The sequence below is a fragment of the Myotis myotis genome, unplaced genomic scaffold (genome assembly GCF_014108235.1).
Source record: "Myotis myotis isolate mMyoMyo1 unplaced genomic scaffold, mMyoMyo1.p scaffold_m19_p_3, whole genome shotgun sequence".
NCBI classification, from domain to species: Eukaryota; Metazoa; Chordata; class Mammalia; order Chiroptera; family Vespertilionidae; genus Myotis; species Myotis myotis.
This window is the reverse complement of record NW_023416335.1, coordinates 165625907-165648567: the sequence shown is the minus strand read 5'-3', so window position 1 is coordinate 165648567 and position 22661 is coordinate 165625907. Positions and strand designations below refer to the sequence as shown.

General features: G+C 55.2%; 2 protein-coding genes and 1 non-coding gene across 6 annotated transcripts in view; 1 reads left to right on the top strand and 2 right to left on the bottom strand.

The window, feature by feature from the left end:
- The first annotated feature begins 261 nt into the window (after positions 1-261).
- On the top strand, positions 262-6400 carry TMEM106C (transmembrane protein 106C). Of its 4 annotated transcripts, none has more exons than XM_036300629.1 (8): positions 262-359; positions 809-1062; positions 2312-2375; positions 2853-3012; positions 3104-3244; positions 3703-3752; positions 4233-4286; positions 5675-6400. In XM_036300629.1, the coding sequence occupies exons 2-8, from the start codon at positions 879-881 to the stop codon at positions 5769-5771; spliced, it is 750 nt and encodes a 249-aa protein (XP_036156522.1). In that variant the 5' UTR covers positions 262-359; positions 809-878; the 3' UTR covers positions 5772-6400. The 4 variants fall into 4 exon arrangements, with proteins under 4 accessions (XP_036156522.1, XP_036156521.1, XP_036156519.1 ...); XM_036300628.1 differs by having other exon boundaries at positions 318-462; XM_036300626.1 differs by lacking the exon at positions 262-359 and adding an exon at positions 366-584.
- Positions 6401-8453: 2053 nt separating this feature from the next.
- On the bottom strand, positions 8454-8557 carry LOC118652274. Its single transcript, XR_004966536.1, has one exon. It is a non-coding gene; the product is annotated as a U6 spliceosomal RNA (small nuclear RNA).
- A 2056-nt stretch (positions 8558-10613) lies between these two features.
- Positions 10614-22661, bottom strand: part of COL2A1 (collagen type II alpha 1 chain) — a 30488-nt gene continuing 18440 nt past the window's right edge. The window contains exons 27-54 of the mRNA XM_036301081.1: positions 22029-22127; positions 21612-21665; positions 21196-21249; positions 20794-20847; positions 20529-20582; positions 20264-20308; positions 19978-20076; positions 19660-19767; positions 19265-19318; positions 18937-18990; positions 18527-18580; positions 18088-18141; positions 17692-17799; positions 17240-17293; positions 16761-16814; positions 15911-16072; positions 15583-15690; positions 15326-15433; positions 15006-15059; positions 14731-14838; positions 14583-14636; positions 14311-14418; positions 14002-14055; positions 13495-13602; positions 12884-13172; positions 12265-12452; positions 11714-11956; positions 10614-11198 (exon numbers count right to left, since the gene is read on the bottom strand). Coding sequence (XP_036156974.1) covers positions 11052-11198; positions 11714-11956; positions 12265-12452; positions 12884-13172; positions 13495-13602; positions 14002-14055; positions 14311-14418; positions 14583-14636; positions 14731-14838; positions 15006-15059; positions 15326-15433; positions 15583-15690; positions 15911-16072; positions 16761-16814; positions 17240-17293; positions 17692-17799; positions 18088-18141; positions 18527-18580; positions 18937-18990; positions 19265-19318; positions 19660-19767; positions 19978-20076; positions 20264-20308; positions 20529-20582; positions 20794-20847; positions 21196-21249; positions 21612-21665; positions 22029-22127 — 2730 coding nt within the window. The 3' untranslated portion in view covers positions 10614-11051. The remainder of the gene's footprint in view (positions 11199-11713; positions 11957-12264; positions 12453-12883; positions 13173-13494; positions 13603-14001; positions 14056-14310; positions 14419-14582; positions 14637-14730; positions 14839-15005; positions 15060-15325; positions 15434-15582; positions 15691-15910; positions 16073-16760; positions 16815-17239; positions 17294-17691; positions 17800-18087; positions 18142-18526; positions 18581-18936; positions 18991-19264; positions 19319-19659; positions 19768-19977; positions 20077-20263; positions 20309-20528; positions 20583-20793; positions 20848-21195; positions 21250-21611; positions 21666-22028; positions 22128-22661) is intronic.

Here is a 22661-nt window from a genome sequence, read left to right as displayed (position 1 = left end):
TGGCTTTGGCTGCGGAGCCTCTTTATTCCTCCCGGGCGGGCGGAGAGACGTTCTGCTCCGGAAACGTGGCTGGAGCCTTTCCCAACATTACTGGGTAACGGCGCTCTCTCCGCGCGGTTACCTCCCCCAGGCCGCTTGGGGCGCTGCTCTCCCCGCACTCGGCAGCCCTCCAGCGGCGCCGGCTGCTGGGCCGCGAAGAGCGCACGCGCAGGCCGCGCCCCCGGCAGCTCACCATTCGGCGCATGCGCACCGAGTGCGGCTGCTCAGAGGACCGGACAGGTTAACTCCGGAGGCGGGCAGGGGGCGGGGCGCGGTAGGGTGCGCCCAGGAAGGAGTTGCTGGGAGTTCGCGCCTGGCAGGTGCGGGACTGCGGCCTGCGCTCCCTGCTGGGCGGGGCGGGTGGTCTCCGAGCGTCGCTGTTCGCCAGGGGGCGTGACCTGAGCCCGCCTCGTGGGCTGACAGGCGAGTGGGAGGATCTCTAAGGCTGGCCATTAATTTGGTGTCCGTTGTTTGTTGCGGAAGGTTTTCTCGAGGAGGACACAGAGTTTGCAGTAGTAGACGGAGAAGGGGCAAAGCCGGGCCAGGTGGGAGCTGGGGTGCCCCGAGTCCCCGGACGGCGAGGAGCTGGGCAGGTTGGCGGAGGCGACCAGTCCCTCCCGTTGCACGGAGGGGTCGGAGGGGGGTGGGGAGCACTGCTACAAAACGAAGGCTCGGGAGAAGCTGTACAGGTGTTTGGGATCACACTGAGAACAGCACTTTGGTCACTGTTGTGTTTTCCCTTTTCTCGGTTTCTTCCCTCCCTGTGCAGTGTGGCCATTGACATGCACCGCCTGGACTCTTCGCCCCCTAGGACATGACCCAGGTGGCACACCCTGGCCATGGGGTCTCAGCATTCCGCCTCTGCGCGCCCTCCTTCCCACAAGCGAAAGAAAGATGACAGAGAGGATATGCTGGACGAACGGGAGCAGGAAGAAGCCATTGCCCAGTTCCCATATGTGGAGTTCACGGGGCGGGACAGCATCACCTGTCTCACGTGCCAAGGGACAGGCTACATTCCCACAGGTGAGAACCTTTGAGAATCCCGAGGTACCCGCAGGGCTTCTGCTCCCAGACAGAGCCTTTACTCTGGGCAGGAATGTCACAGTGGTAGATGGTGCCCTGAACAGGAGCCATCAGCTGACCCGATACATTGGGGCAGGTTCCACAACTTCTGTTGGTTTCCGTATATTTGAAAGCCGTTCTTTTCTTCACTTCCACTCTTTGGTTCTTTGTTTCCTTGGCTTGGAACTTTTGGTTTTGTTAGAGAGCAAAAATTCAATCGAGTGAATTTGAAGATCTAATTGGCTTTAGTGAGCGATTCATAAATCGAGCGGCATCCCAAGTATAGCGGAGCCCCAAGGAGCTGTACAGTGTGGGTGCTTTTATAGGCAGAAACTGGGTGGAACAGGAAAGTTGTTAGCAAAAGAAAAGAAAGGATTGTTTCGGGCAAAGGGGATTGTTCGTGGGGGTGGGGAGAGGAGGAAGAGAGTCCACATGACCAGAAAATTCCAGACTGACTGATTAAGATTACACTCCTGGAGAAGTCTGAAACTGTAATTAGGTCAAGCATTAAGTCTGGGTTCACTGTCATGGGTTTCAGCACAAGTGACTCCACTTTGGGCTTGTGGTTGTCTCTTTCACAGTTTGCTGTGCATTGTGGGATTTGTTGACAGGCACGTTTCTTTATTGTTGTCACTTGTAAGACTTGGAACAGCTTTGCTCCGTGGAAGCTTCTTATCAAGGGAGCAGATAGTGAATCATTAACAACCTAAAATCTGAAAAATATGTGTATCACGTGGGGAGAGAAAAACAAATGCTCAGGAGTGGAGCCTGGATTAGGTGCAGAGTCATATGTCACGACGCTGGTTCCCAGGAAGTCATAACAGCTTCAGATCATCACAAAGGTTAGAGCTGTAAGAACCATCTCCTCCAAAGCTTTCATATTAGAGGTGAGGAGACAGTGGCCTGAAGGGGTAATGCCTTCCCCAAGGCCATGCAGGAAAGCCAGACTTAGGGCCTCCCTTCCTGGGTAGTGTACCTGCATGTCTCAGACCCTAGATTTCTCAACTTCCACGTCACTGCCCTGGCAGCACTGATACATGTTTTGTAATTTGTGACACTCTCTATAGAGTTAGTTATTAGACCCAAAATGCGAATCTACGTCTAATTCCAAACAAGTATAGGTTGTGACAGGCTGCTGTGCGATGCGAAGGCAAGTACTGCTAACATGTGAGATTTATTTTAGCAAAATAATTGTTTGGTTATTTTATAGAGCAAGTAAATGAGTTGGTGGCTTTGATCCCACACAGTGATCAGAGACTCCGCCCTCAGAGAACGTGAGTTACCTGCCTCTCTCCTGGTAATACCTAATTCTATCCCTGGTCCCTTTCTATACATATAAATGCCAGTTTTTGAAAACTTTTATCTGTTCTTGTCAATTCCTCCATTTCCTTTAATACTATTTGCTCAAGAAAGATATCTCTGCCCTCATCACCATCTGGGGGAGGAAACTTGAAGCTAGAAACATTCTGAGGGCCCAGGGAAGGAACTGAATTGGAAGGAATTGGAGCAGGGGTGTCCTGGGGGTTGAAAAAAATGTTTCTGTCTACACAGCTCCCCTCTTCAGCGTCCCTTCCCCGATTGCAAACAGCAAAGGCTTCTGCCTCTGCACTCATTCTTGCCTGGTTTGTGGTTCCTAGCCCTTTGTCCTTTCCTGTCCCTGCCCCCGTCAGTCCTGGCTGTGCATTTAATCTTAACCGATTGGACCTTGACATCTGACTACCCACGTGGGTCATGTGCTGTGTCATTTGCAGCAAGCAGTATGTCCTCCTGTCTGTCCTGCTGTGCCTCCTGGCATTTGGTTTGGTGGCTTTCTTCCTGTTTCCACATTCAGTCCTTGTGGATGATGACGGCATCAGAATGATGAATGTCACATTTAATAAGCAGGACTCCCTTGTAATCCTCGCCATCAAGGTAAGACCTAGGGCCTCCCTTCCTGGGTTGTGTGTCTGCATGTCTCAGACCCAGGAAACTTACACTTCCTCCCTCCCTTGCCCTGATGCAGGCCACCCTGAAAATCAGGAACTCCAACTTCTACTCTGTGGCAGTGACCAGCCTGTCCAGCCAAGTTCAGTACATGAACACAGTGGTTGGGTCATATATGACAACTAACGTCTCTCTCATTCCGCCTCGGAGTGAGCAACTGGTATGCCGGTGTTTTTTTTAGGGTCCTCACCCCATAGGCCTGAGAGAAGAGTGGGGGCTGTGGGAATGTCATAGCCTCCTTACTTTCTTTTTCCTCTCATTTCCACTTATAAGAACTGGTTGATGAGAAAGACCTGGCGAGCTCTGTAATTATGAAAAATTAGAGGGAGTGGGGGGATCAGCTTGCATTTAAATATTAGAGGAACAAAAGGATATATAAAAGAAAGCAATTGGGTACAAATCAAGACGAGGCAAAATGGTAGTCTGAGGTCCACTGGCCTCTCCGAAGGGAAGAGGCGGGAAGAATTTGTTAGGGGCACATAGTCTGTGTGAGGGCCAGTCTTAGGGAAACGTGTGTCTGAGATGGAAGGGTGGTCCCAGGTCTTTTGATGCTAATGACAGTATTGTTCTGTGTCAGTCCTGCTTGGCCACAGACCGACTCTGGTGTCTTCTTTACAGGTGGACTTTCTGGTGCAGGCGGAGATGGGAGGACCATTTTCCTATGTGTAGTAAGGACGCTGCTCTCTCTCTGTGTTCTCCGCTGGATGAAAGGGATGCAGAGTTGTGCCCAGTTGATTGATTGGGGCTGGTCCTGCCTTAAGTCCCAGCCTTTGGCCTATAGGCTCCCTGACTTTGGCTGTCTTGAGATTTATTTGGAGGATGTGTGTTTAGCTGTGTGACTGAAGTGCTGGAATATCTAAAAGAGAACATTAAGCCACTAGAGACAGTTCCAAGCTCCAGCATTTATATGATGGTTTTGAAAAAACAGAGTATCTCGGTGTGGGAGGAGGCAAGGACACTAGGGATTGGGAACCAGTCAGCCGTGGGAGCGCCGAGGTCAGGAGAGCCGGTGTGGGGAGGGGAGGCGCCCAGACAGGGCTGACTGCCCCGCCGCTTGACAGTGTAACTCCGTTCTCTTTTGCTGTTTTTCTTTTTTGTTTTGTTTTGTTTTAACTAAACTGACTGCTTCTATATTTGCTGTTTGTTAGCTTCTTCTGCACATTACCCGATATCCAGGTGCACAACATCGTGATCTTCATGAGGTACGTTGCTCTTCTTCCTGTTCCACGGCCTCTGTATTTGAGTCTCGACCATGAGGCTGTGTGAGCTCGCCACCTCCGCGCAGGAGAGCCTGTGTGACCCACAAGGCACCCAGCCAGAGAGGGGATGGGGCGCCTCTGCCTTCAGGCACAGATACAGTAAACTTTTGGTGTCCTCTGGATGCCGTGTCCAAACCCCGTCACAAATTTCCAGACTCACAATGAACAATTAGATGTATAATGTTTTCTGTGAAACAAGGTCTAGTTCTGTGATCCCTTTAGAATCCTGACAAGACTAGTAAAGAACAGAAAGCTTCCTCCAGGTGTAAGTACTGAGCATTTGGCCAGACTGTCTTTCTAGCCACACAAATTACCTACCACATATCATGGACCTTTAGGGTCACTCCTAGAACCATGACAAGGGTCTGCTGCAGACATTTGAAATAGGAGAGTGTAGAGCAGGGGTGGGGAACCTTTTTCTGCCAAGGGCCATTTGGATACAGGCAGTCCTCGGGTTACGTTGGACTCGATGTACGTCGTTTCGTGGTTACATTGCCATCTCCCATTTATTTATTAAAAAAAAAGTTCCGTCCTTTCTACGTTATGTACATATGTGCTTTATGTTTTTTTACTATTTACTGTATTTACCACAAGTAAAGGTCAGGAATTGTTAACTTTCTTTTAATTTTTTTTTTTGCTGTTTCACTTCTTTACTGCTGTGTATGTGCTCCATGTGAGTGACGTAGGTGCTTATGTAGGTGGGTTCCGACTTACGGCGAAAATCGTGTTACTTGGCGCCATAGACCCGAGGACCTACTGTATTTGTAACATCATTCCAGGGCCATACAAAATTATCAACTTAAAACGTAGTCTGCTATATTTGGTCAAACATTTAATTAACTCACCCTAATGCCTTGGCAGGGCCGGACCAAAGGATTTTGCGAGTCTTATACGGCCAGAGGGCTGGACATTCCCACCCCTGGTGTCGAGTGAGGTTTCCCAGCCTCGCACTATTGACATTTTGGCTGAGACAGTTATTTGTTGTAGGTGCTTTCCTGTGCATAGTAGGATGTCTAATGGCATCCCTGGCCTCTGCTCACCAGCTGCCAGTAACACCACCAACCCCCCTCCGTTGTAACAACCCAGAATGTCTGCAGACATTGCCAGAAGTCTGTGTGGGGTAAAATCTTCCCCAGTTGAGAAATGCTTGTTTAGAATGTCACAGCATCTCGGTGGATGTAGAAAGACTCTGGGTTTCTGGTTGCATAACCATGAAAAATGGGAATGGGACACATGGATATTGTTGCCTGAGTTTGCAAGAAATTATTTGGGCAATTTTTCTTATTTCATCTCAAAAGCAGAATTAAATCTCCTTGGTTTCTTTTTCCTAGAACTTCAGTGAAGATTTCGTACATTGGTCACATGACCCAGAGCTCCTTGGAGACACATCACTATGTGGATTGTGGAACAAACTTCTCAGCTGTTTAGAAACTGCTTTTGGCTCTCCCACGGCAGTACCTGTCGGAAGAGACACCCCATCCGTTCCTAGGGCCTGCGTTCTGCACCTACCCAGGTGGTAGAAGTAGAGGAGAAACTGGTTCTCTTAATCCCCAGCAAACACCCGCCTGCCGCTTGGGAGGAAACCTCGCCTCTGTGGCACCATTTCCGTTTCCCTGAACCAGCGAATCACTGCCCAGTACCCACTCTGTGCCCAGCAAATAGTAGGCACTCGAGGTTTGAAGACTTTCATTCAGATCTTGCCAGCTGTGCTTGGAGATTATAAGCTGAAAGCAGACCGGGATACGAGGTTAGAGAACCAGAGAGGGGCGTGAGGCAGCACTGTTGCTGCAGCTGCACAGCTGTCATCAGGACCTCATCGCACCGAAGAGGCACAGGGAGGGAACGTGTGAATACATAAAAGAAAGCGCAGACCATTCAATATGTGATTTTTTTTCATCTGTTCCTCAATGCCTAGGAACTTAAAAACCTTTTTCTTGTAGAAATTTATAATTGTTTTTACTAAGAGTCTATGTGGGGCTTGATTAACCCTGCATCCATTGGCTGGAACATGGATTGGGGGTTTGGTAGGAAAATAAACCCTGCTTTTGACTCATCTGCATCTTCTCTTGCCTGGATGACTTAGACACCTCCGGGGGCCGTGGATTAGGTGCCTGCTAAGGAGGTCAGCACAGGATGGGAAGGGAAGAAAGCCCTGAGTGTGCCATCCCCGGAGGCTCTTAGCACAGAGAACAGCCTCGCTTTTCCTGGTCTCTGGCGGTGACGCGCTGCCCTATTGCTCCTCCCAAACAGCACTTAATGCCCCCTGGAGGTTGGAAGAGGTAGGGCAGAGATGCCTAAGGAGTGAAGCTGCTTCTTGGGGCGGAATAACTTCCCCACCACCACCACCCCGACCCCCTGGCTGTCGTTCTGATGAAAGGGGCCTGGTTTGAGTTTGAAAGTTTCTTGAACTGGCTCCAAGCTACAACCACCAAAGTGGGCTCCAGCCCCACAGTGGGATGCTGGAGTAGTCGGGGTTCAGACCTCAGCTGAGGTAGCCTCGGGAAGCCCTAACAGCAGCAGGTGGTGGCAGGGGTCAGTATTAGTCCTCATGCCCATAGCTTCATCTTCAATATTTGCTCATTGATTTTGACACTGAATCTTTTTTTTCTTTGGTTAATCCTCACCTGAGGATATTTTTACATTGATTTTTAGAGATAGTGGAACAAAGAGGGAGAAACGAGAGAGAAAAATATCTGTCTCTCATAAATTGGTTGCCTCCCGCACGTGCCCCGACCAGGACCAGGGATCCAGCCTGCAACTGAGATACATGCCCTTGACTGGAATCGAACCCAAAACCCTTCAGTCCTCAGGGACTACGTTCTATCCACTGAGCCAAACCGGCTAGGGCAACACTGAATCTTTTTTTTTAAATATATTTTATTGATTTTTTTATAGAGAGGAAGGGAGAGGGACACAGAGTTAGAAACATCGATCAGCTGCCTCCTGCACACCTCCCACTGGGGATGTGCCTACAACCAAGGTACATGCCCTTGACCGGAATCGAACCTGGGATCTTTCAGTCCACAGGCCAACACTCTATCCACTGAGCAAAACCAGTTAGGGCCACTGAATCTTTTTTTAACTAAGGCTAAATTTTGTGACTGCTTTATTGACATTGACCATGATTGAGTAACCGCACGCTGAGAGCTGAATTTCAGTGTGACACTGGGTCCTTTAATTGTCTGTATGAACACGTAGTGATGACTGTTCTGTATACTGACGATGGGACAGGACTTGCACGGAGGCAAATGTACACCGTTTCTGAGATCGTTGCCCTACACACATGAAGATGTTCACCTTGCGACATTTCCTCTTTAATTTTCCCATTTTCCAAATAGCTTCTAGTGCATATTTTTATGTAATTTTGGAAAAACTACTCATACTGGTACTTAAGTTTCAATGATTTTTGTGGCTGTGCTTCAATAGCATTTCTTGCTTCTCAGTATTACCTTTAAATCCAGCTGCGATGTTCAAAGGAAAGCACTTAATTGTTTTAAACAGCAGTAAGTCTGACCTCGTAATGCTCTGAAATCTCATACCTGTTTACATCCTTAGCCCCTGTGCTGCACCGTGGGATACCTGCATAGTTGTGCCAGGCTCTCCATCAGTTCTTGAACAAATGCATACAGTTTGCTCTCAGCAACACCAAAATAGAAAGGGGAAGTGGCTGGCTCAGCTGTCATTGCCATCATCATCGTGTTTCTAGTGGATTGAAATTTAGAAAGAATGTGCTTCTTGAAAACAAGACATACTCTGAGATCTCTTTTTCTCTGTAGCTTCCTGCTTGGCCTCTACTATGACCCCTTTTTTGCTCTCAAACTACTTACCCTGTGTCACCTGGTTGAAATCTCCATTGGTTCATTTACTCATTCCAAAAAGGTATTTATTGAGCACCTGCTGTATGCTAAGGATTACATTTTCTGATGTGTTTTGTCCAGAGTCATAGCTAGAAGTTTAAAACATCATCACAAGCCTTTTGTTTTAGGTAATTTTATTAAAGATTTTTAATGTTGACATAATTGAAGGTGACATAATTGAGAGCCCTTTGCTCTCCTTCATTCATCCCCACTTCTCCCTGCCTGGGCCTTCACCAAACTATTGTCTATGTCCAAAAATATCAAATGCTTCATGAATTTGCCTGTCATTCTTGTGCAGGGGCCATGCTAATCTCTATCCTTCCAATTCTTTAGTATATGTACTGAGAAAGTGAGCACCATCACAAGCCTCTTATATTCACCAGGCCCCATCTCTTCCTTAACTTTAGTTACCCCAAAGTAGGGTCCCCTCAATCTCCGGGTCAACTGTCTAGGAATTGTAACCCCAAGTGTGAAACATTACTGAAAGAACCAGCCTATTTGTAAATGCTCTCCATGAATCCTAGGGGTTCCCAAATATTTCCTCTGCTCAAAATAGTCCTTATTCTTTGCCTTTATAAGTAAGATTCTTGAGAGCACCCTTTTAAAATTCTGTGTTCCTTCACTTGTTTAGAAGGGGAACTATTACAGAAGTTGTTCTGTAATTTACCCTGGATCTAAGGAACTTGAGTAAGTCTTGGCTGGAGCAGACTCCTGACTCCCAGTTAAAAGCCTTCAGACACTTCGGTAGAGCTGAGGAAGCTCAAGAGAGGAAAAATAACCTGCCTGAGGCCTCACAATTAGTAAGCCAGGTCTGTCTGCTCAAGCCTGCTGGGCGTCAGGATTTTCTATGAGAAGTTATTCTAATTCTATTCTAATTCTGCCTTTCCTGGGGCATTCGGGACCACAGGAGTTAGTATGAACCTGGTTACTCTCACCCCCTCTGGGCCAGGTTGGGACAAGGAAGCAGCAGTAAGTAGCACATTGACTGCCAGCCAGGGTGGTGCATTTCAATTTGACCACACACAGGCAAGGTTCTCTGTTCCTCTGCTTCTCTTCCCTTAAGCTCTACCTCGGGTTCCCTCCCCAATTACCACGCAACAGTTACTACAATTTCTGGGTTTAGCCAGGTACCCAGGAAGTGTGTGGGCTGCGAGGGATCACCTTTATATCCTGGTGCAAATGGGACTTCACTTATCAAGGTCTGAGCTGCTTTAGTAAGAATAAGTAACTCTGCCCTGGCCAGTGTGCCTCAGTTGATCAGGCGTTGCCCATGCACCAAAATGTTGCCTGTTCCATTCCCTGTCAGGGCACATGCCCAGGTTGCAGGCTTGATCCCCTGTAGGGGGCATGCAGGAGGCAGCCAATTGATGTTTTGCTCTCACTTCGGTGTTTCTCTCCCTCTAAAAATCAATAAACTATTATTTAAAAAAAAAAAAAAAAAAGGAATAAGTAGCTCTGATGACACTGTGGGAAGCAAAGTGAGGTAGGAAGCAGAATGGGCTCTTGGAGTGTGGTTGACAGGTTCAAACCAAACTCAACTCTTCATTTCCACCTATTGTCTAAGGAAATATTTTAATAAGCATCTGTACACCTCACTGCTCTCCCCTTGGCTCCCATTAGCTATCTTGATAGATGGAAGGGTTGTTTATTCTAAATTATGAACTAGCCCTCTCTAGTGGAGAAGGTGTCAGCTTCCTCATTTTTGCCACATACACAAGTCATTGGAAAGCAAGGGACACCTGATGGTAAGGAGAGATGGGAAGCTGTCTGTTCATAAGCCCACTGTTGGGAGGAAGTGCAGAGAAGCTTTAAATGTAGGTCCAGGAAGTATAGAATGGGGGGACAGAGGTACAGGGGCAGGAAAGAGGAATAGGGGTGAGTTATGTGTTCAACACTCCCACCTCTCCTTGATCTAAAAGTCTTGGGAAAAGACATAAATAAGTAGGTCACCAAGATTGCCTGATTGTGTGTCCTTAGCATGGGCCCCCCAAAGATTCCCTCCCCTCTCCTTCCCCACTCTCCACACCCCCTCCTCCCTCAGGAGCATCTTCAGCCTTGCCCGCCCAGCAAGATGTAGCCCACACATTGTCCCATCCTCTGAGCTCGGAGCATATCATTTCTCTTGCACTAATCTACGCAGAGTCCTGTGCCATGTTTACTGTCATCCCTCCTTTGTCCCTCCCTTCCCAAATCTTGGTCTCTAGCCCCAGTTCACTCCTGGGTTCCACACAGTGTCAAGGTTGACAAAAAGAGGCAAGTCTGTGTTCATGTGAGGTCACTAAACCAGGCAGTGTGGCCTCGGTGCCCGCCCTTTGATTGAAAAGTCAACAAAAGAAAGCCTTCAGATGGCCATCTGGTCACGCCTAGAGAACAAAGACTAATGGAAATAAAGAACAAAGCTCGAGTCCATACATACTTTCCAATAATTTTTTTTGTTTTTAATATCAATCGATGTTTTAAAAAATACAGAGGTGTTTGACACAGAATAGCACCATTGTGTAGGACACACAGTTCCTGTGCCCGGCACCCGAAGTGGGTCTTCTTGCCTGGGCTGGGGGGCAGTCACTCAGGGGGCATTTGACTCTCACCAGTTAGTTTCCTGCCTCTGCTTTGACCCAAAGGTCTTACAGGAAGACAATAAATAAATAGAACACCGAGATTTTATTTTGCAGTCTGCCCAGTTCAGGTCTCTTAGAAAGAGAGGGGAGAAAATCCAAACTGTGAAAGGGTGGGATGAATGGACATCAGGTCAGGTCGGCCAATCAGTGCAGAGTCCTAGAGTGACTGGGGTTGGAAAGTACTTGGGTCCTTTGGGATTGCAATGGATTGTGTTGTTTCTGGGTTCGGGTTTTTACAAGAAGCAGACAGGCCCTATGTCCACACCAAATTCCTGCTCGGGCCCTCCTATGTCCATGGGTGCAATGTCAATGATGGGGAGGCGCGAGGTCTTCTGTGACCGGTACTCGATCATAGTCTTGCCCCACTTACCGGTGTGTTTCTGGAGAAGAAAGAGAGGAGACACTATTCAGTGATACCTTGAAATCCAATGCCAGCTGCCCAGGACCCCAACACTGAGCATCGCAGAACACAAAGTGAAAAACACACTTGGTTCTCCTTAGACCTCTTCTTGGCTGGCCAGAACCCTCTCCACCTCTACTCCTGTCCTTCCCAGCAGGGCCTCCCTTCTCCTCCTTCCCACTCCCCGCAGTGAGCTCCTTGCCTGTGACCCCCTTGTCATTCCATCTCATAGTCAGCCCATGAACATTACAGGAATCCTCCTACAAGAGTCTTTGGACACACTGGGTAAGGTCTTATTTCCCTTGAGCCCAGGAGAACAGCAAACACCTCTTCCTCACCTGTCACTCTGCACGACTTCTCTACATGGCACACACCTCTGATGAGTCCCTCACTTTAGCACCACGACACCTGCTGGGGGCCAACCCTCCGCCTGCTCAGCCTGACCCCTGGGCCCCGGGCAGTTCACGTCTCTGGCAGCTCCAGCAGCCGACTCACCGTGCAGCCATCCTTCAGCACCGTGTACGTGAACCTGCTGTTGCCCTCAGCCCGGATCTCCACATCATTGGAACCCTGGATGAGCAGGGCCTTCTTGAGGTTGCCGGCTGCTTCGTCCAGGTAGGCGATGCTGTTCTTGCAGTGGTAAGTGATGTTCTGGGAGCCTTCAGTGGACAGCAGGCGCAGGAAGGTCATCTGGACGTTGGCAGTGTTGGGAGCCAGGTTGTCATCCCCGTAGCTGAACTGTTAGGGCAGAGAGCAGTGGTGTGAGGCCTGGGAGTGGCCTTCGATGGGACCAGGGGCTCCAGGGCCCAGGGTTCAGAGGAGCTGAAGGGGGTTAGGGGAGCAGGTCAAGGGAGGATGGTTTTGCTTCCAGGGTGTAGAGCAAGCCTCCAAAGACCTCTTCCTCCACCTCTAAATGGCAGAAAATGCTATTCCTCCTCTTTCCTTCCTTGTAGGCCCCAAAGAAAACTGGTGAGAATGTGCGCAAGGTGCTAAAAACTTCCAGGGAGAGAGAAGAGCTCTCTGGCCAAGAGCAAGCAGGCACTCACGTGGAAGCCACCGTTGATGGTTTCTCCAAACCAGATATGTTTCTTGTCTTTGCTCTTGCTGCTCCACCAGTTCTTCTTGGGAACGTTCGCTGGGTTGGGGTAGACGCAGGTCTCGCCAGTCTCCATGTTGCAGAAAACCTTCATGGCGTCCAAGGTGCAGCCCTGGTTGGGGTCGATCCAGTAGTCTCCTGCAGGGGGAGGAGGCAACGCCCCTTCAGGGCTCAGACAGGCACAGACATACCCTCCCCTCAGAGGCTCAAAGACAGAAGGTATACCAGGGGGAGAGGAGCAGGGTGTGAGGGCCACACGTGGCCCAAGTCAGGGGGGACAGAGGGATCAAGGGAAGGGGGCTGAATGGGAAAGTCAGTGCTAAATGGGGCCGTGAGCAGCCAGGCAGGTGCAGTGTCTGCCTGGAGGATGGAACTCTACCATGCAGCCATGGCAGGACAGGAGCCAGGGCTTCAGTTTCTCTGCTGTGAAATGGGAGAGCAGCTGTCTGCCAGAACCTTCCAGGCCCACCTCTGCCCTGCACTAAGAGGTGCCTCCTCCCTGGCTCTGAAGGGGCCAAGCCCAATGGCTGCCCTCCTCCCTGGGGCCAGGTCCTGCCCTCCAGGCTCACCGCTCTTCCATTCTGGATGGCAGAGTTTCAGGTCCCGGCAGGTGCGAGCGGGGTTCTTGCGGGAGCCCTCGGGGCTGCGGATGCTCTCAATCTGGTTGTTGAGGGACTTGAGCGTGGCATCCACCTCCACGTCATGCTGCCTCAGATTGCCGGCTGCCTGATCGGCCCGCATGTACTGCATGGGGTCGGGGCCTTTTTCTCTCCCGCCTAAGCCAGCAAAGGCTGACATGTCAATGCCAGGGCCGGGGGGACCTGGAGGGCCAGGGGGTCCAGGATTTCCAGGAGGACCCTGCATCAGAAAACGGAGAAATCAGCCTGGAATTGCGGGGAGGTGCCCCTCCTGTGTCCATCACCTGCTGAAAGGCACTAGAGTGTATTCTTCTCAGTCCCATGGGCGGGGGGGGCGTGCAGCAGGCCAGGACCAGGAAAACCATAGCACCTTTCCTATTTCCTCATTAGCCCCCTCTTCTGTTTCCCAACACCAATCGTGGGAACCTCCAGGGAGAGCCCAGGATAAAGGATGCCATCACCATTAGCTGCAGGCTGCTGCCCCCAAAAGCTCATGCCTCTGGGATGCTGGGGACACCCCAGGCAGCAGTCAGGGCACTTACAGCGGGGCCTGTTTCGCCAGACCGTCCACGGGGACCAGGAGGTCCAATGGGGCCAGGGATTCCATTAGAGCCATCTTTGCCAGAGGGACCAACGGGGCCAGGAGGACCCTGCAGGCCGGGGAGAGAGGAGGGAGAGAACAGTCATCAGCAAACAGAAGGGGAAGGTCGGGAGTAGCTGGGACTGGTTACGTGGCCGTCCTGAGCACTAGCCACTCTGTCCCAATGTCCGCGTTTCTCAGTCATAGGCCCCAAACTGGTTTCACGCTCCCCTGCCTTCCTAAGCTCCTCTTTGTACTTCCTGTTCCTGGGAGCTCCTTGCATGTTCATCCTACCTGTGATCTCAGGTGCTCGCCTGGCCACAGTCACACTGAGCCGGTCCTCCCTCCGCTGCAGAGTGAGCCTCTGAGCACGAGGCTTCCCCAGAAGCAGCCACACTTCCCTCCCAATTGGACGCCTGGCCAGCGCCCTGGCCCCACCCTGAGGAAGGGTTCGCTCCATCCCACTTACTCTAGGGCCAGAAGGACCAGCAGGACCAGAAGCACCTTGGTCTCCAGAAGGACCCTGTGCAGAAGGAAGAGGCAAAGGTCAGAGGTCAGCACAGACAGGGCCCCGTCTTCCAGGATGGGGGGCCGTGAATACATACATCATGGAGTTGGAGGAATAGATATGGGCCCTACCCTATTCCCAACCAACCTGCTCCTCCCTCCAACCTGAGACATTCCTCAGGCTGATACCACATCTTAGCAGCGTGGGAAACTCAGGTGGCTCTGAGCAGGGGGAGGCCTTAGGGAGCCAAGCACAGGCAGCAATACTCACAGGAGGGCCAGGAAGACCCTGCAGACCAGTGAAGCCACGGTGTCCCTTCAGTCCCCTCTCGCCAGCCTCTCCAGTCTCTCCTTTGTCGCCTCGGGGGCCTTGAGGGCCCTGGAAACAAGACGGACAGACACAGGTTGGGTCAGGTCCGGCTGGCCTCCCCTGAGCCATGAGTCCAGGATCCCAGGGCACCCGCTGCCCCCCCCCCCCTCCCGCCAGCCTGCCCCCCAGCCTGCCCCTGTCCGGGACTCAGTTCAGGACGTTCAAATACTCACTGGGATCCCACGGGCTCCAGCTGGTCCTGCGGGGCCCATGGGGCCTTGTGCGCCCTGTGAGGAGAGGGTGGGGGCAGCGTCAGGGCCAGGCGGGGACAGGGCCACCTCCTCTGCATCCACCATCGGGCTGGGCTCCCCTGGTACTCACAGCTTCTCCTCGGTCTCCCTGCTTGCCAGTTGGGCCAGCGGGGCCCGGAGAGCCAGGGGGCCCCGGGGCTCCAGGAGCACCCAGGGGACCCGTCTCACCACGATCGCCCTGTCAGGAGAGAGGTCTCAGGCTCAGAGAAGAATGTTCCAAAAGAGGCAAGGGAAGAAGGTGCTTCCAGGCTGACACAAACTGACCCCAACCGACTCCTCCGCTGACCTATCAGGCCCAGCGGACCGTCCTCCAGGTCCCCCTGCCCCGGAGACCCCGACACTCACCTTGACTCCAGCTGCACCATCTCTGCCAGGGGGGCCGTCGGCGCCAGGGCTTCCCTAGGCAAAGGGGAACGATGCCGTTAGAGTTGCCCCTGCCCGTCTCCCCGTTTCCCACGCTGCTCCCCTCAGAGCCCCAGGCCGGCTCTCTGTCCGACTGTGGCCTTGGAGCCAAAGCTTTCCCACAGAGCTCCTCCCACCTTCCTCCCTAGCGCCCAAGTCCAAGTCTCCTCTCTCCACCACGACCTTCCCATGGCACCCGGTGCTTGAGCCTCTCAGCCCGGCCCATCCTGTTACCCTTCTCCACGGTGAGACCCACTACTCACCTCTCGTCCGGGTTCACCAGCAGGACCAGTCAGCCCAGGGGGGCCCACGGGGCCAGGGGGACCTCGGTCTCCAGATGCACCAGGAGCTCCCTGCTTGCCAGGCTCGCCCTGAAGGAACCGTGACCATGAGGATGAGCGTGGCCCCTAAGTGTCCCTGCCCCGGGGAAAGGGCTGACGAAGGGACACCCAATGCTCTGAGGGAAGAGCGTCCAGCCCGAGGCTGGCCCCCCCTCACCCAGAGGGCACCCCTCACTCACCGATGGGCCGGGCAGGCCGGGGAATCCTCTCTCACCACGCTGTCCGGGCAGACCAACGATGCCCCTCTGACCAGCCAGACCCTGGGGACCTGGAGGACCATCGGGACCCTAAGAGGAAAGGAGAGAGATGAGAACTTGAGGACCCAGAGCGGCCCAGCCACCCAGCCAGCTGGCTGCCCACTCTGCAGGGAGCAGCACTCTTCCTGCTCTGCTCCCCTCCCCGCACCCCACAGCCCTGCTGCCCTCCCCCTGCCCCCTGCTCTGAGCGAGGAAGCCTCTCCTCCCTTGGCCCTGGGCCAGCCCCGGCCTGGCCTGAGGAGGGACGTACAGAGGGACCGTCATCTCCAGGCTCTCCCTTCTCGCCAGGGGCTCCGGCAGGACCTTGGAGGCCGGGGTCACCGGCTCGGCCGGGGGGGCCACTGTCTCCTCGAGCACCTTTGGGACCATCTTTTCCAGAAGGACCGGGGGGACCAGGGGGTCCAGGGTTGCCCTAGAAGAAGCAAATGCAGGAAGTGAGGACTCATCTCACTTGCCCGTTGGGGCTGCAAAGCCACCGCGGCCCCAAGGACAGCAGTTCCCCTGGGAAGGGCAGCTTGACCTCCCCCCACCCCAGTCTCTCTCCGATCTTCTCTCCCACATGACAGTTCTGGGCAGCCAGCCCTGGCTTCTCCAGGCCCTGCTCGTGTGGCTTTCTCTAATCTACTTGGAGTCTCTCCTGCCTCCTTCCCTTCTCCCTGAATTCCCCCACCCACCTCACCCCCATTCCTCAAGAAAGGGCGCAACCCCAGTTCCTCTGCCCCCTAAGCCTGTGCACCGCTCCCCCTGCCCTTCTGTGTTGCTGGTGAGCTGGATGCTTTTCCTGATCGCTCCTCTCTCCACTGCACCCCCCTCAGGGCAAGATGTGTGACCTGCACAGGCCGGTGCACAGAGCGTGCACAAGACATGCGTGTCCGTGACGGAGGCAGTTATGCAGCCCCATCCTGCCCACCAGGCCTGGGTTTGAGGGTTCGAGCCCCAGCCAGCTGGGAAGGTTTCCCCACGACCAACAAAAGGGTCAGGAAATGGGCACAGGGGTGAGCCTGGGCTCCCTGGGGCCCTGTCAGGACTGGGCAAGACTGTGCAGCCCCTGCCTGCGCTTCACGTGCCCAGAATAAGGAACCAACCAGGAGAGCACTTACGTTGGAGCCTGGGGGTCCGACGCGGCCAGCAGCTCCGGGGAATCCGGTGGCTCCCTATGTGAAAAGAGGGGAGCCCCTGAACCCCTGGGTCCCTCGGGAGCTCCAAGAATTTCATGTGGGGGATCTGAGAGGCCCATGTGGAAAGGGCCCGGGAGCCAGAGGGGAAAGGGCTTTTTTGGGCAGCTGTAGCTTCTCTGCCTCGGGCTCCTGCAGGGGGCGCAGCGGGGCACTCAGCACCCAGGGCTGTCTCCCAGGATCCCTGCGCCCCAGCAGAGAGGGGCGCCCTCCCTCGGGATGGGCTCAGACGGGGGCAGGAGCAGGACTGAGGAGGCAGGAGGGGGTGAGTCCCAGAACACCACAGTGGAGCCCCTGCGGCCAGGTCTTTGTGAGGCCAGGGGTGCGGGTGTGAGAGAAGCTGCTGCCCCCACAGCACCCGCCCCCCACATCTGGGTCAGGGAGGGAGTGGGGGCCTCACTCACCGGGGGGCCTTGAGCACCTCGGGCTCCTTTAGGACCAGTCACACCAGTAGGACCCTGGGAGAGAAGGAGGGAGAGAGACAGTGAGGCCTGCTCGCCCGGGGGAGGGCCTGTCTGAGCCCCAATAGTGGACCCCTGAGGGCTGATTGCAAAGATGCAGCTTTCTTGGCACTAACTCCCAGCTCAGAAGCTGTCACAGGCAGGCCTGCCTCCCCAGCCACCTACATCTCAGGGCGGAGCAGCCCATCAGGCATTCACAGAGCCAGTCACCTCTCCCCATCACCCCTCTCACCCCCAGGAGACTGGCTGCTCTGTCCAGGGCTCTGCACCCTCAGGGAGACAGAGCCGCACTCTGTCCAGCCCCCAGCCCCCACCACACACCCACACCCAGGAAAATAAAAGCCAATTCATCTACTTGAGCCTTTATCCCTAAGTATGAATTCGGCACAACTCACCTGAGGCCCCGGAGCTCCAGAGGGGCCCTGCGGCCCTGGGGCACCAGCGTCACCTTTCTGGCCGGCCTCTCCTTGCTCACCCTTGGCGCCTGGCTGGCCATCAGCACCCTGTCCCAGGAAGGGGGAAGCAGTGGGTGAGGGGAAAGCCAAATACTTGTGGTTCTTCCAAAAGGGCCTGAGACTCTGAGCGAGGATGTGTGCGTGTCTGTCCACCTGGGCCTGAACGCCGGGCCTAAGGACTGTTGTGTCCGTGTGGAGATGTAACGGGAGAGGAGGGACAGGACCATTTCTCTCTTGTTTAAACTCTGCCCCTCCCTCCCCACAGGCTGCGAGGTGCCCTCAGGTCCCGGATGTGAGCTGGCCTGAGTGGAGGGGCTGGTGGAAGGGTCCACTTACGGGAGGACCAGCGAATCCAGCGGGTCCGGGAGGTCCGGTCTCTCCACGTTCACCCTGTGAGAAGAGGAGGCCAAGGAGGGGTAAGGCCCACTGCCTGCCTGCTCTGTTCCCTCTGGGAGCCCAGAGCCCCTTTGGGCCCAGCCCAGCCTCCTGCACTGCAACCCCAGAGGGAAGGCCTCTGAGAGTAGCTTCAGGAGGCTCCGTCCTGAATAAAGGGACCCAGGTCCGAGAGCCTCTCTCGGCCAGAGGCCCTAGTGCCTCAAAGCCCTCCACCCTGATCACTCCATGCAGGTGAGATGCCTCCCCCCATCATTTTTCATCTCTCCTCTGGCCCCCAGACCCTGGGCCAGGGAGGGGGCAGGGCCAGGCTGAGGCAGAGCTGGCTCTCTTGCTCCCAGGGGCCTGGGGACAGAGAGAGGCTCAGGGGGCAGGTACTCACCGGGGCACCTCGAGCACCAGCCGTTCCCGCAGGACCAGGAGGGCCAACTTCTCCCTAAGGGTGGAAGGGGGAGGGGTCAGAGGGGGGCCCTTTGAGAGCAACGTGCGTGCATCCAGGAAGTCCTGAGGATGGACAGGGGCTCTGGGTTCCCCTCCACACGGTCTTTCTCCTGCTGCTTCAGCCACCACACCTGTGCATGTCCAGGGCCCTCACTGAGTGCATCCCCCTCCCCCCAGTCCCTCTCCACTCCACAGGGCACACGGCCGTTGACTTTGCTTCTAAGACCCACATCCCTTCCTCCTCCCAGCCCCTGGTGGGCAGCAGGGTGGCAACTGATGGGTGAGGAGAAGAAATAACAGTCCTTGGCAGGATATGAGAAGGCTCGATGGGGGAAGGGAGCCAGGACTCACCTTCTCACCGTTGGCACCCGCCGGGCCAGGAGGGCCAATGGGACCTGTCAGACCCTGGGGAGAGAAAGGGCAGAGGTGAGGAAGTCAGGGAGAGTGGTCTGGGATGTGGAGCCCAACAGGGACTCTGGGACCCCACACCCGATGGCCCCAGAACTCCCCCTCACCCTGTGGCTCCCAGTTTGACAGGAAGTCCCGGTGGTTGCCCAGCCCAGACAGCTGAGATAGGACGAGGGACTGCACACATACATGGCCCCTCCTCCCCCAGTGCAGGGCTGGGCACCTCTAGGGCCCCTGCATCTGCCCCACCCAGCCCCCAGCATTCACTTACTCGTCCACCGTCCTTCCCAGGGGCTCCCTCTGGGCCTTTCTCACCAACATCACCCTGTGGGATAGAGAAAACGGGCCACCTCAGGGGTCACGGTCACTCCAAGAAGCCCTTTGCCAGCTCAGTGTCACCCTGAATGGGGCTCCAGGGAGAGCTCGGACTCTGGCCAAGAGGGATTTGCTGGGGCCCAAGGGTGAGTGGCAAGGAGTAACAGGAGTGAGATGGAGGGAAGGGTGGGGGGAGGATGTCACTAAAAGGCACACAGAGACTTTAGGAGGGTCTCCAAGTCCCTCAAGACAGGTAGCTGGGAACCTCACCCCTGGGTGCTGTGGGACAGGGCGTGAGTGTGGGGGCCACGGAGCATGGATCTGGGGGAGGCACGGCTGCCTGGTACTTACCCTGTCTCCCTTGGGCCCAGAAATACCAGCTGCTCCCCTCTCACCGGGCATGCCCTGCAGACCTGGAGGGCCCTGAGCCCCAGGGGGGCCAGCTGGGCCAGATGCACCCTAGGGGGAGGGGGAGAGAAGGAGTGTGTGGTGGGCAGCACCTCCCCCGGGATCCCAGTACCCAGATGCCCCTTTCCTCCTCTTCCTCCTCTGCCCAGACCTCCTTTCTCCTTCATCTCCCAAGCCTCCCTCTCTCCCTTCCGCTTCCACCCTCAGCAGGCCTCCCAGGCCAGCCCAGAGGGCCCTGCCGGCAGGACCAGCCTCACTTACTTTGGGACCATCAGTGCCGGGAGTGCCGGGGAGGCCACGGGGACCCTGGAGGCCCTGGGCACCAGGAGAGCCACGTTCACCTGGGAAACCTCGTTCACCCTGTGGCAGAGACACCAAGGCGCAATTAGGCAAAAGAGATGGGGTAGAGGCCCAGGAGAGGCAGGGAAGTGGGGAGCAGAGGGGGAGCCCAGGACTGCAGGCAGCTGTACTGCTGGGAGGCCTCGCAGGCTGCACAGGGCGAGGCAGGCCCAAGGATGCCATCAGGGGAGGTCAGCAGGACACTCACTCTGGGACCCACGAGGCCGGGGGCTCCAGCTTCGCCGGGAACGCCCTGCAGAACAAGAAGGGTGATTGAAAGACTGGAAACTTTTATGTCCGAGCCCTGGCTGAGCATCCACCCCTGAGCCCAGACTGTCATCCCGGAGCTGGGATGTGGTCCCAGATATCCCGGGCCTCAGGGGTTCCTCGTGCCCGCGTGCCCTTGTCTCTTGGGCATCAGGAGAGATCTGCCCATGTGAACAGGTTGCAGATTCAAAGAGCCCCATACTCACCTGGTCACCTGGTTTTCCACCTTCACCTGGGGGACCGGGAGGGCCAGGAAGCCCCTAGAAGCCAAAGTGACAGCATTAGCAAAGGGGCGAGCTTGCTGCCCCCACCCTTCAGGGAGGCCCTGCATGGGGCGGGACAAGGCGTGCAGGGAAACCTCATTTCCCTGGTCCCCTTGGGTGGGGAGGCCTCCACCCCCGGGGCGGGCTGCTGCCCCCTGCGCTCTGGAGTGGAAGGGGGCTGCAGAGAAAGCCTGGTTCAGCGGCCTACCTGGAAGCCAGATGGTCCGGGAGCACCCTGCTCGCCTCGTTCACCTGAAGGTCCCTGCAGAGGAAACAGTGATGAGCTGAGCCAGCACTCCAGAGTTCTGAGAGCCTCAGCTAGCGCCCTGGGCGGCCATGGGAGGGCAAGACAGACTCCTTCCTGCTCAGTGCAGGCCAGGGTGCTGCCTGTAGGCCTCGCTGTTCTCAAGGACAGCCAGGGTGGGGTCCACATGGCCCCCTCGAGGTGGGATACCCCACCTCGGCCCAGGGTTAGTCTAGTGTCCTGGATCAGCCCAGACCCATGTCTGTCAGTTCCATTGCTGGGTGGCCTGAGGTTCCCCGCCTCTCCGCCTCCACCCCACGAAGCCCCTGTCCACAGGGCCACCTGAATAGCTGGACAGGTACTTACCGCGGGTCCAGGGGGGCCTGCAGCGCCTGTCTCACCATCTTTGCCAGGAAGACCCTAGAGGAGAGAGAAGGGGGGTGTGATGACACTCCTTCAGTTCCGCAGACCCCAGCCCTGGACAGATGCATTGTGGCCCAGAGTTTCCACCCTCCACCATCCCACACCCGGAACTCCGTGTCCACCCCTTCCCTCCCCTTCCTTCCCTGGCCCCTCCTGTTGCCTCAGTCTGTCTCCCTGGGCTGCTGACTGACAGCAACCAGAAGTCCCCCTGTGGGGACTCCCAAAGGGCCCAGAGCAGATGGGCACAGCCGCAGGAAGCCCCCCTGCTAATGAGGGGTCCCAGGAACATGCTGCAGGGATGCCTCTCCCTCATGGGTGTGCAGCCAACACCACGGCAGGGCACTGGGGCAGGTACTCACTCTCAGGCCAGGAGCACCGGGCAGTCCTTTCTCACCAGCTTTGCCAGGCTCGCCCTGGAGGAGAAAATGCAGGACTGTGAGGTGGAGGGCTTGGGTGGGAGGGGAGGGGAGAGCAGGCTGCAGAGCCTGGGGCTTGGGGCCTGACGGACAGCAGACTAGAGCTGAGAATCAAGCCCCTTCTCTTACACCCAGAGGCATGAACTGAGAGCCCTGCCCATGGAGCAATGTCATGGCTGAGCGGTCTCGGGGCTTAGGAGCCCTGGGTGTCCCCGGGTGGCATGCACTCCTGCAGGACATGAGGCACCAGGGACCCTGCTCAGCCCTGCCCTTCGGTTAACTCTCTTCAGGAGCCAGCCCTCTCCCCAGGGAGGGAGGGAGCACCACGTGGAGGAAATGGAAGGGCAGACTGTTACTTACGTTGGCACCTTTGGGGCCAGGGAAACCCATGACACCAGGCTGCCCACGAGCCCCCTGCGGCCCGGGAGGCCCGGGGCGACCGTCTTCACCGGGGGCTCCCTGAAAGAGAGGGCACCGTTCTCAGCACAGACGCTCTGACCACATTCCTCCACCCAATACTACTACGTGCCTACTGTGCAGCAGGCACAGGACCCGGCGCCAGCCAGACACAGCATGTGGGACTGACCGAGGTTGCGACCAGCAGCCCACACCACACAGTGGGCTGCCTCGGTGACCAGGCACGGTTTTGCTTACAGTGGTTCTCAGCCTTCCTAATGCCGCGACCCTTTAAATACAGTTCCTCATGTTGTGGTGACCCCCAACCATAAAATTATTTTCGTTGCTACTTCATAACTGTAATTTTGCTACTGTTATGAATCGTAAGGTAAATATCTGATAGGCAGGATGTATTTTCATTGTTCGCGACCCACAGGTTGAGTACCGCTGGCTTAGAAGTTTTGCTTCTGAAAGTGCATACCAGGCTTTGTCCTCCCCCAAGGAGTGGCCCAAGCGCACAAGGGGGTGACATTTCCAGAGCTCACAGACACTGCACAGGCCACACCCAACCCCAGTACCTACCTACCGTCTGCCCCC

Coding starts and splice junctions, on each gene's coding strand:
- TMEM106C (XM_036300629.1), top strand. CDS start 879: ATGGGGTCTCAGCATTCCGCCTCTGCGCGCCCTCCTTCCCACAAGCGA. Junction 3,013..3,103: donor TTGTAATCCTCGCCATCAAG/GTAAGACCTAGG, acceptor GCCCTGATGCAG/GCCACCCTGAAAATCAGGAA. Junction 4,287..5,674: donor AACATCGTGATCTTCATGAG/GTACGTTGCTCT, acceptor TCTTTTTCCTAG/AACTTCAGTGAAGATTTCGT.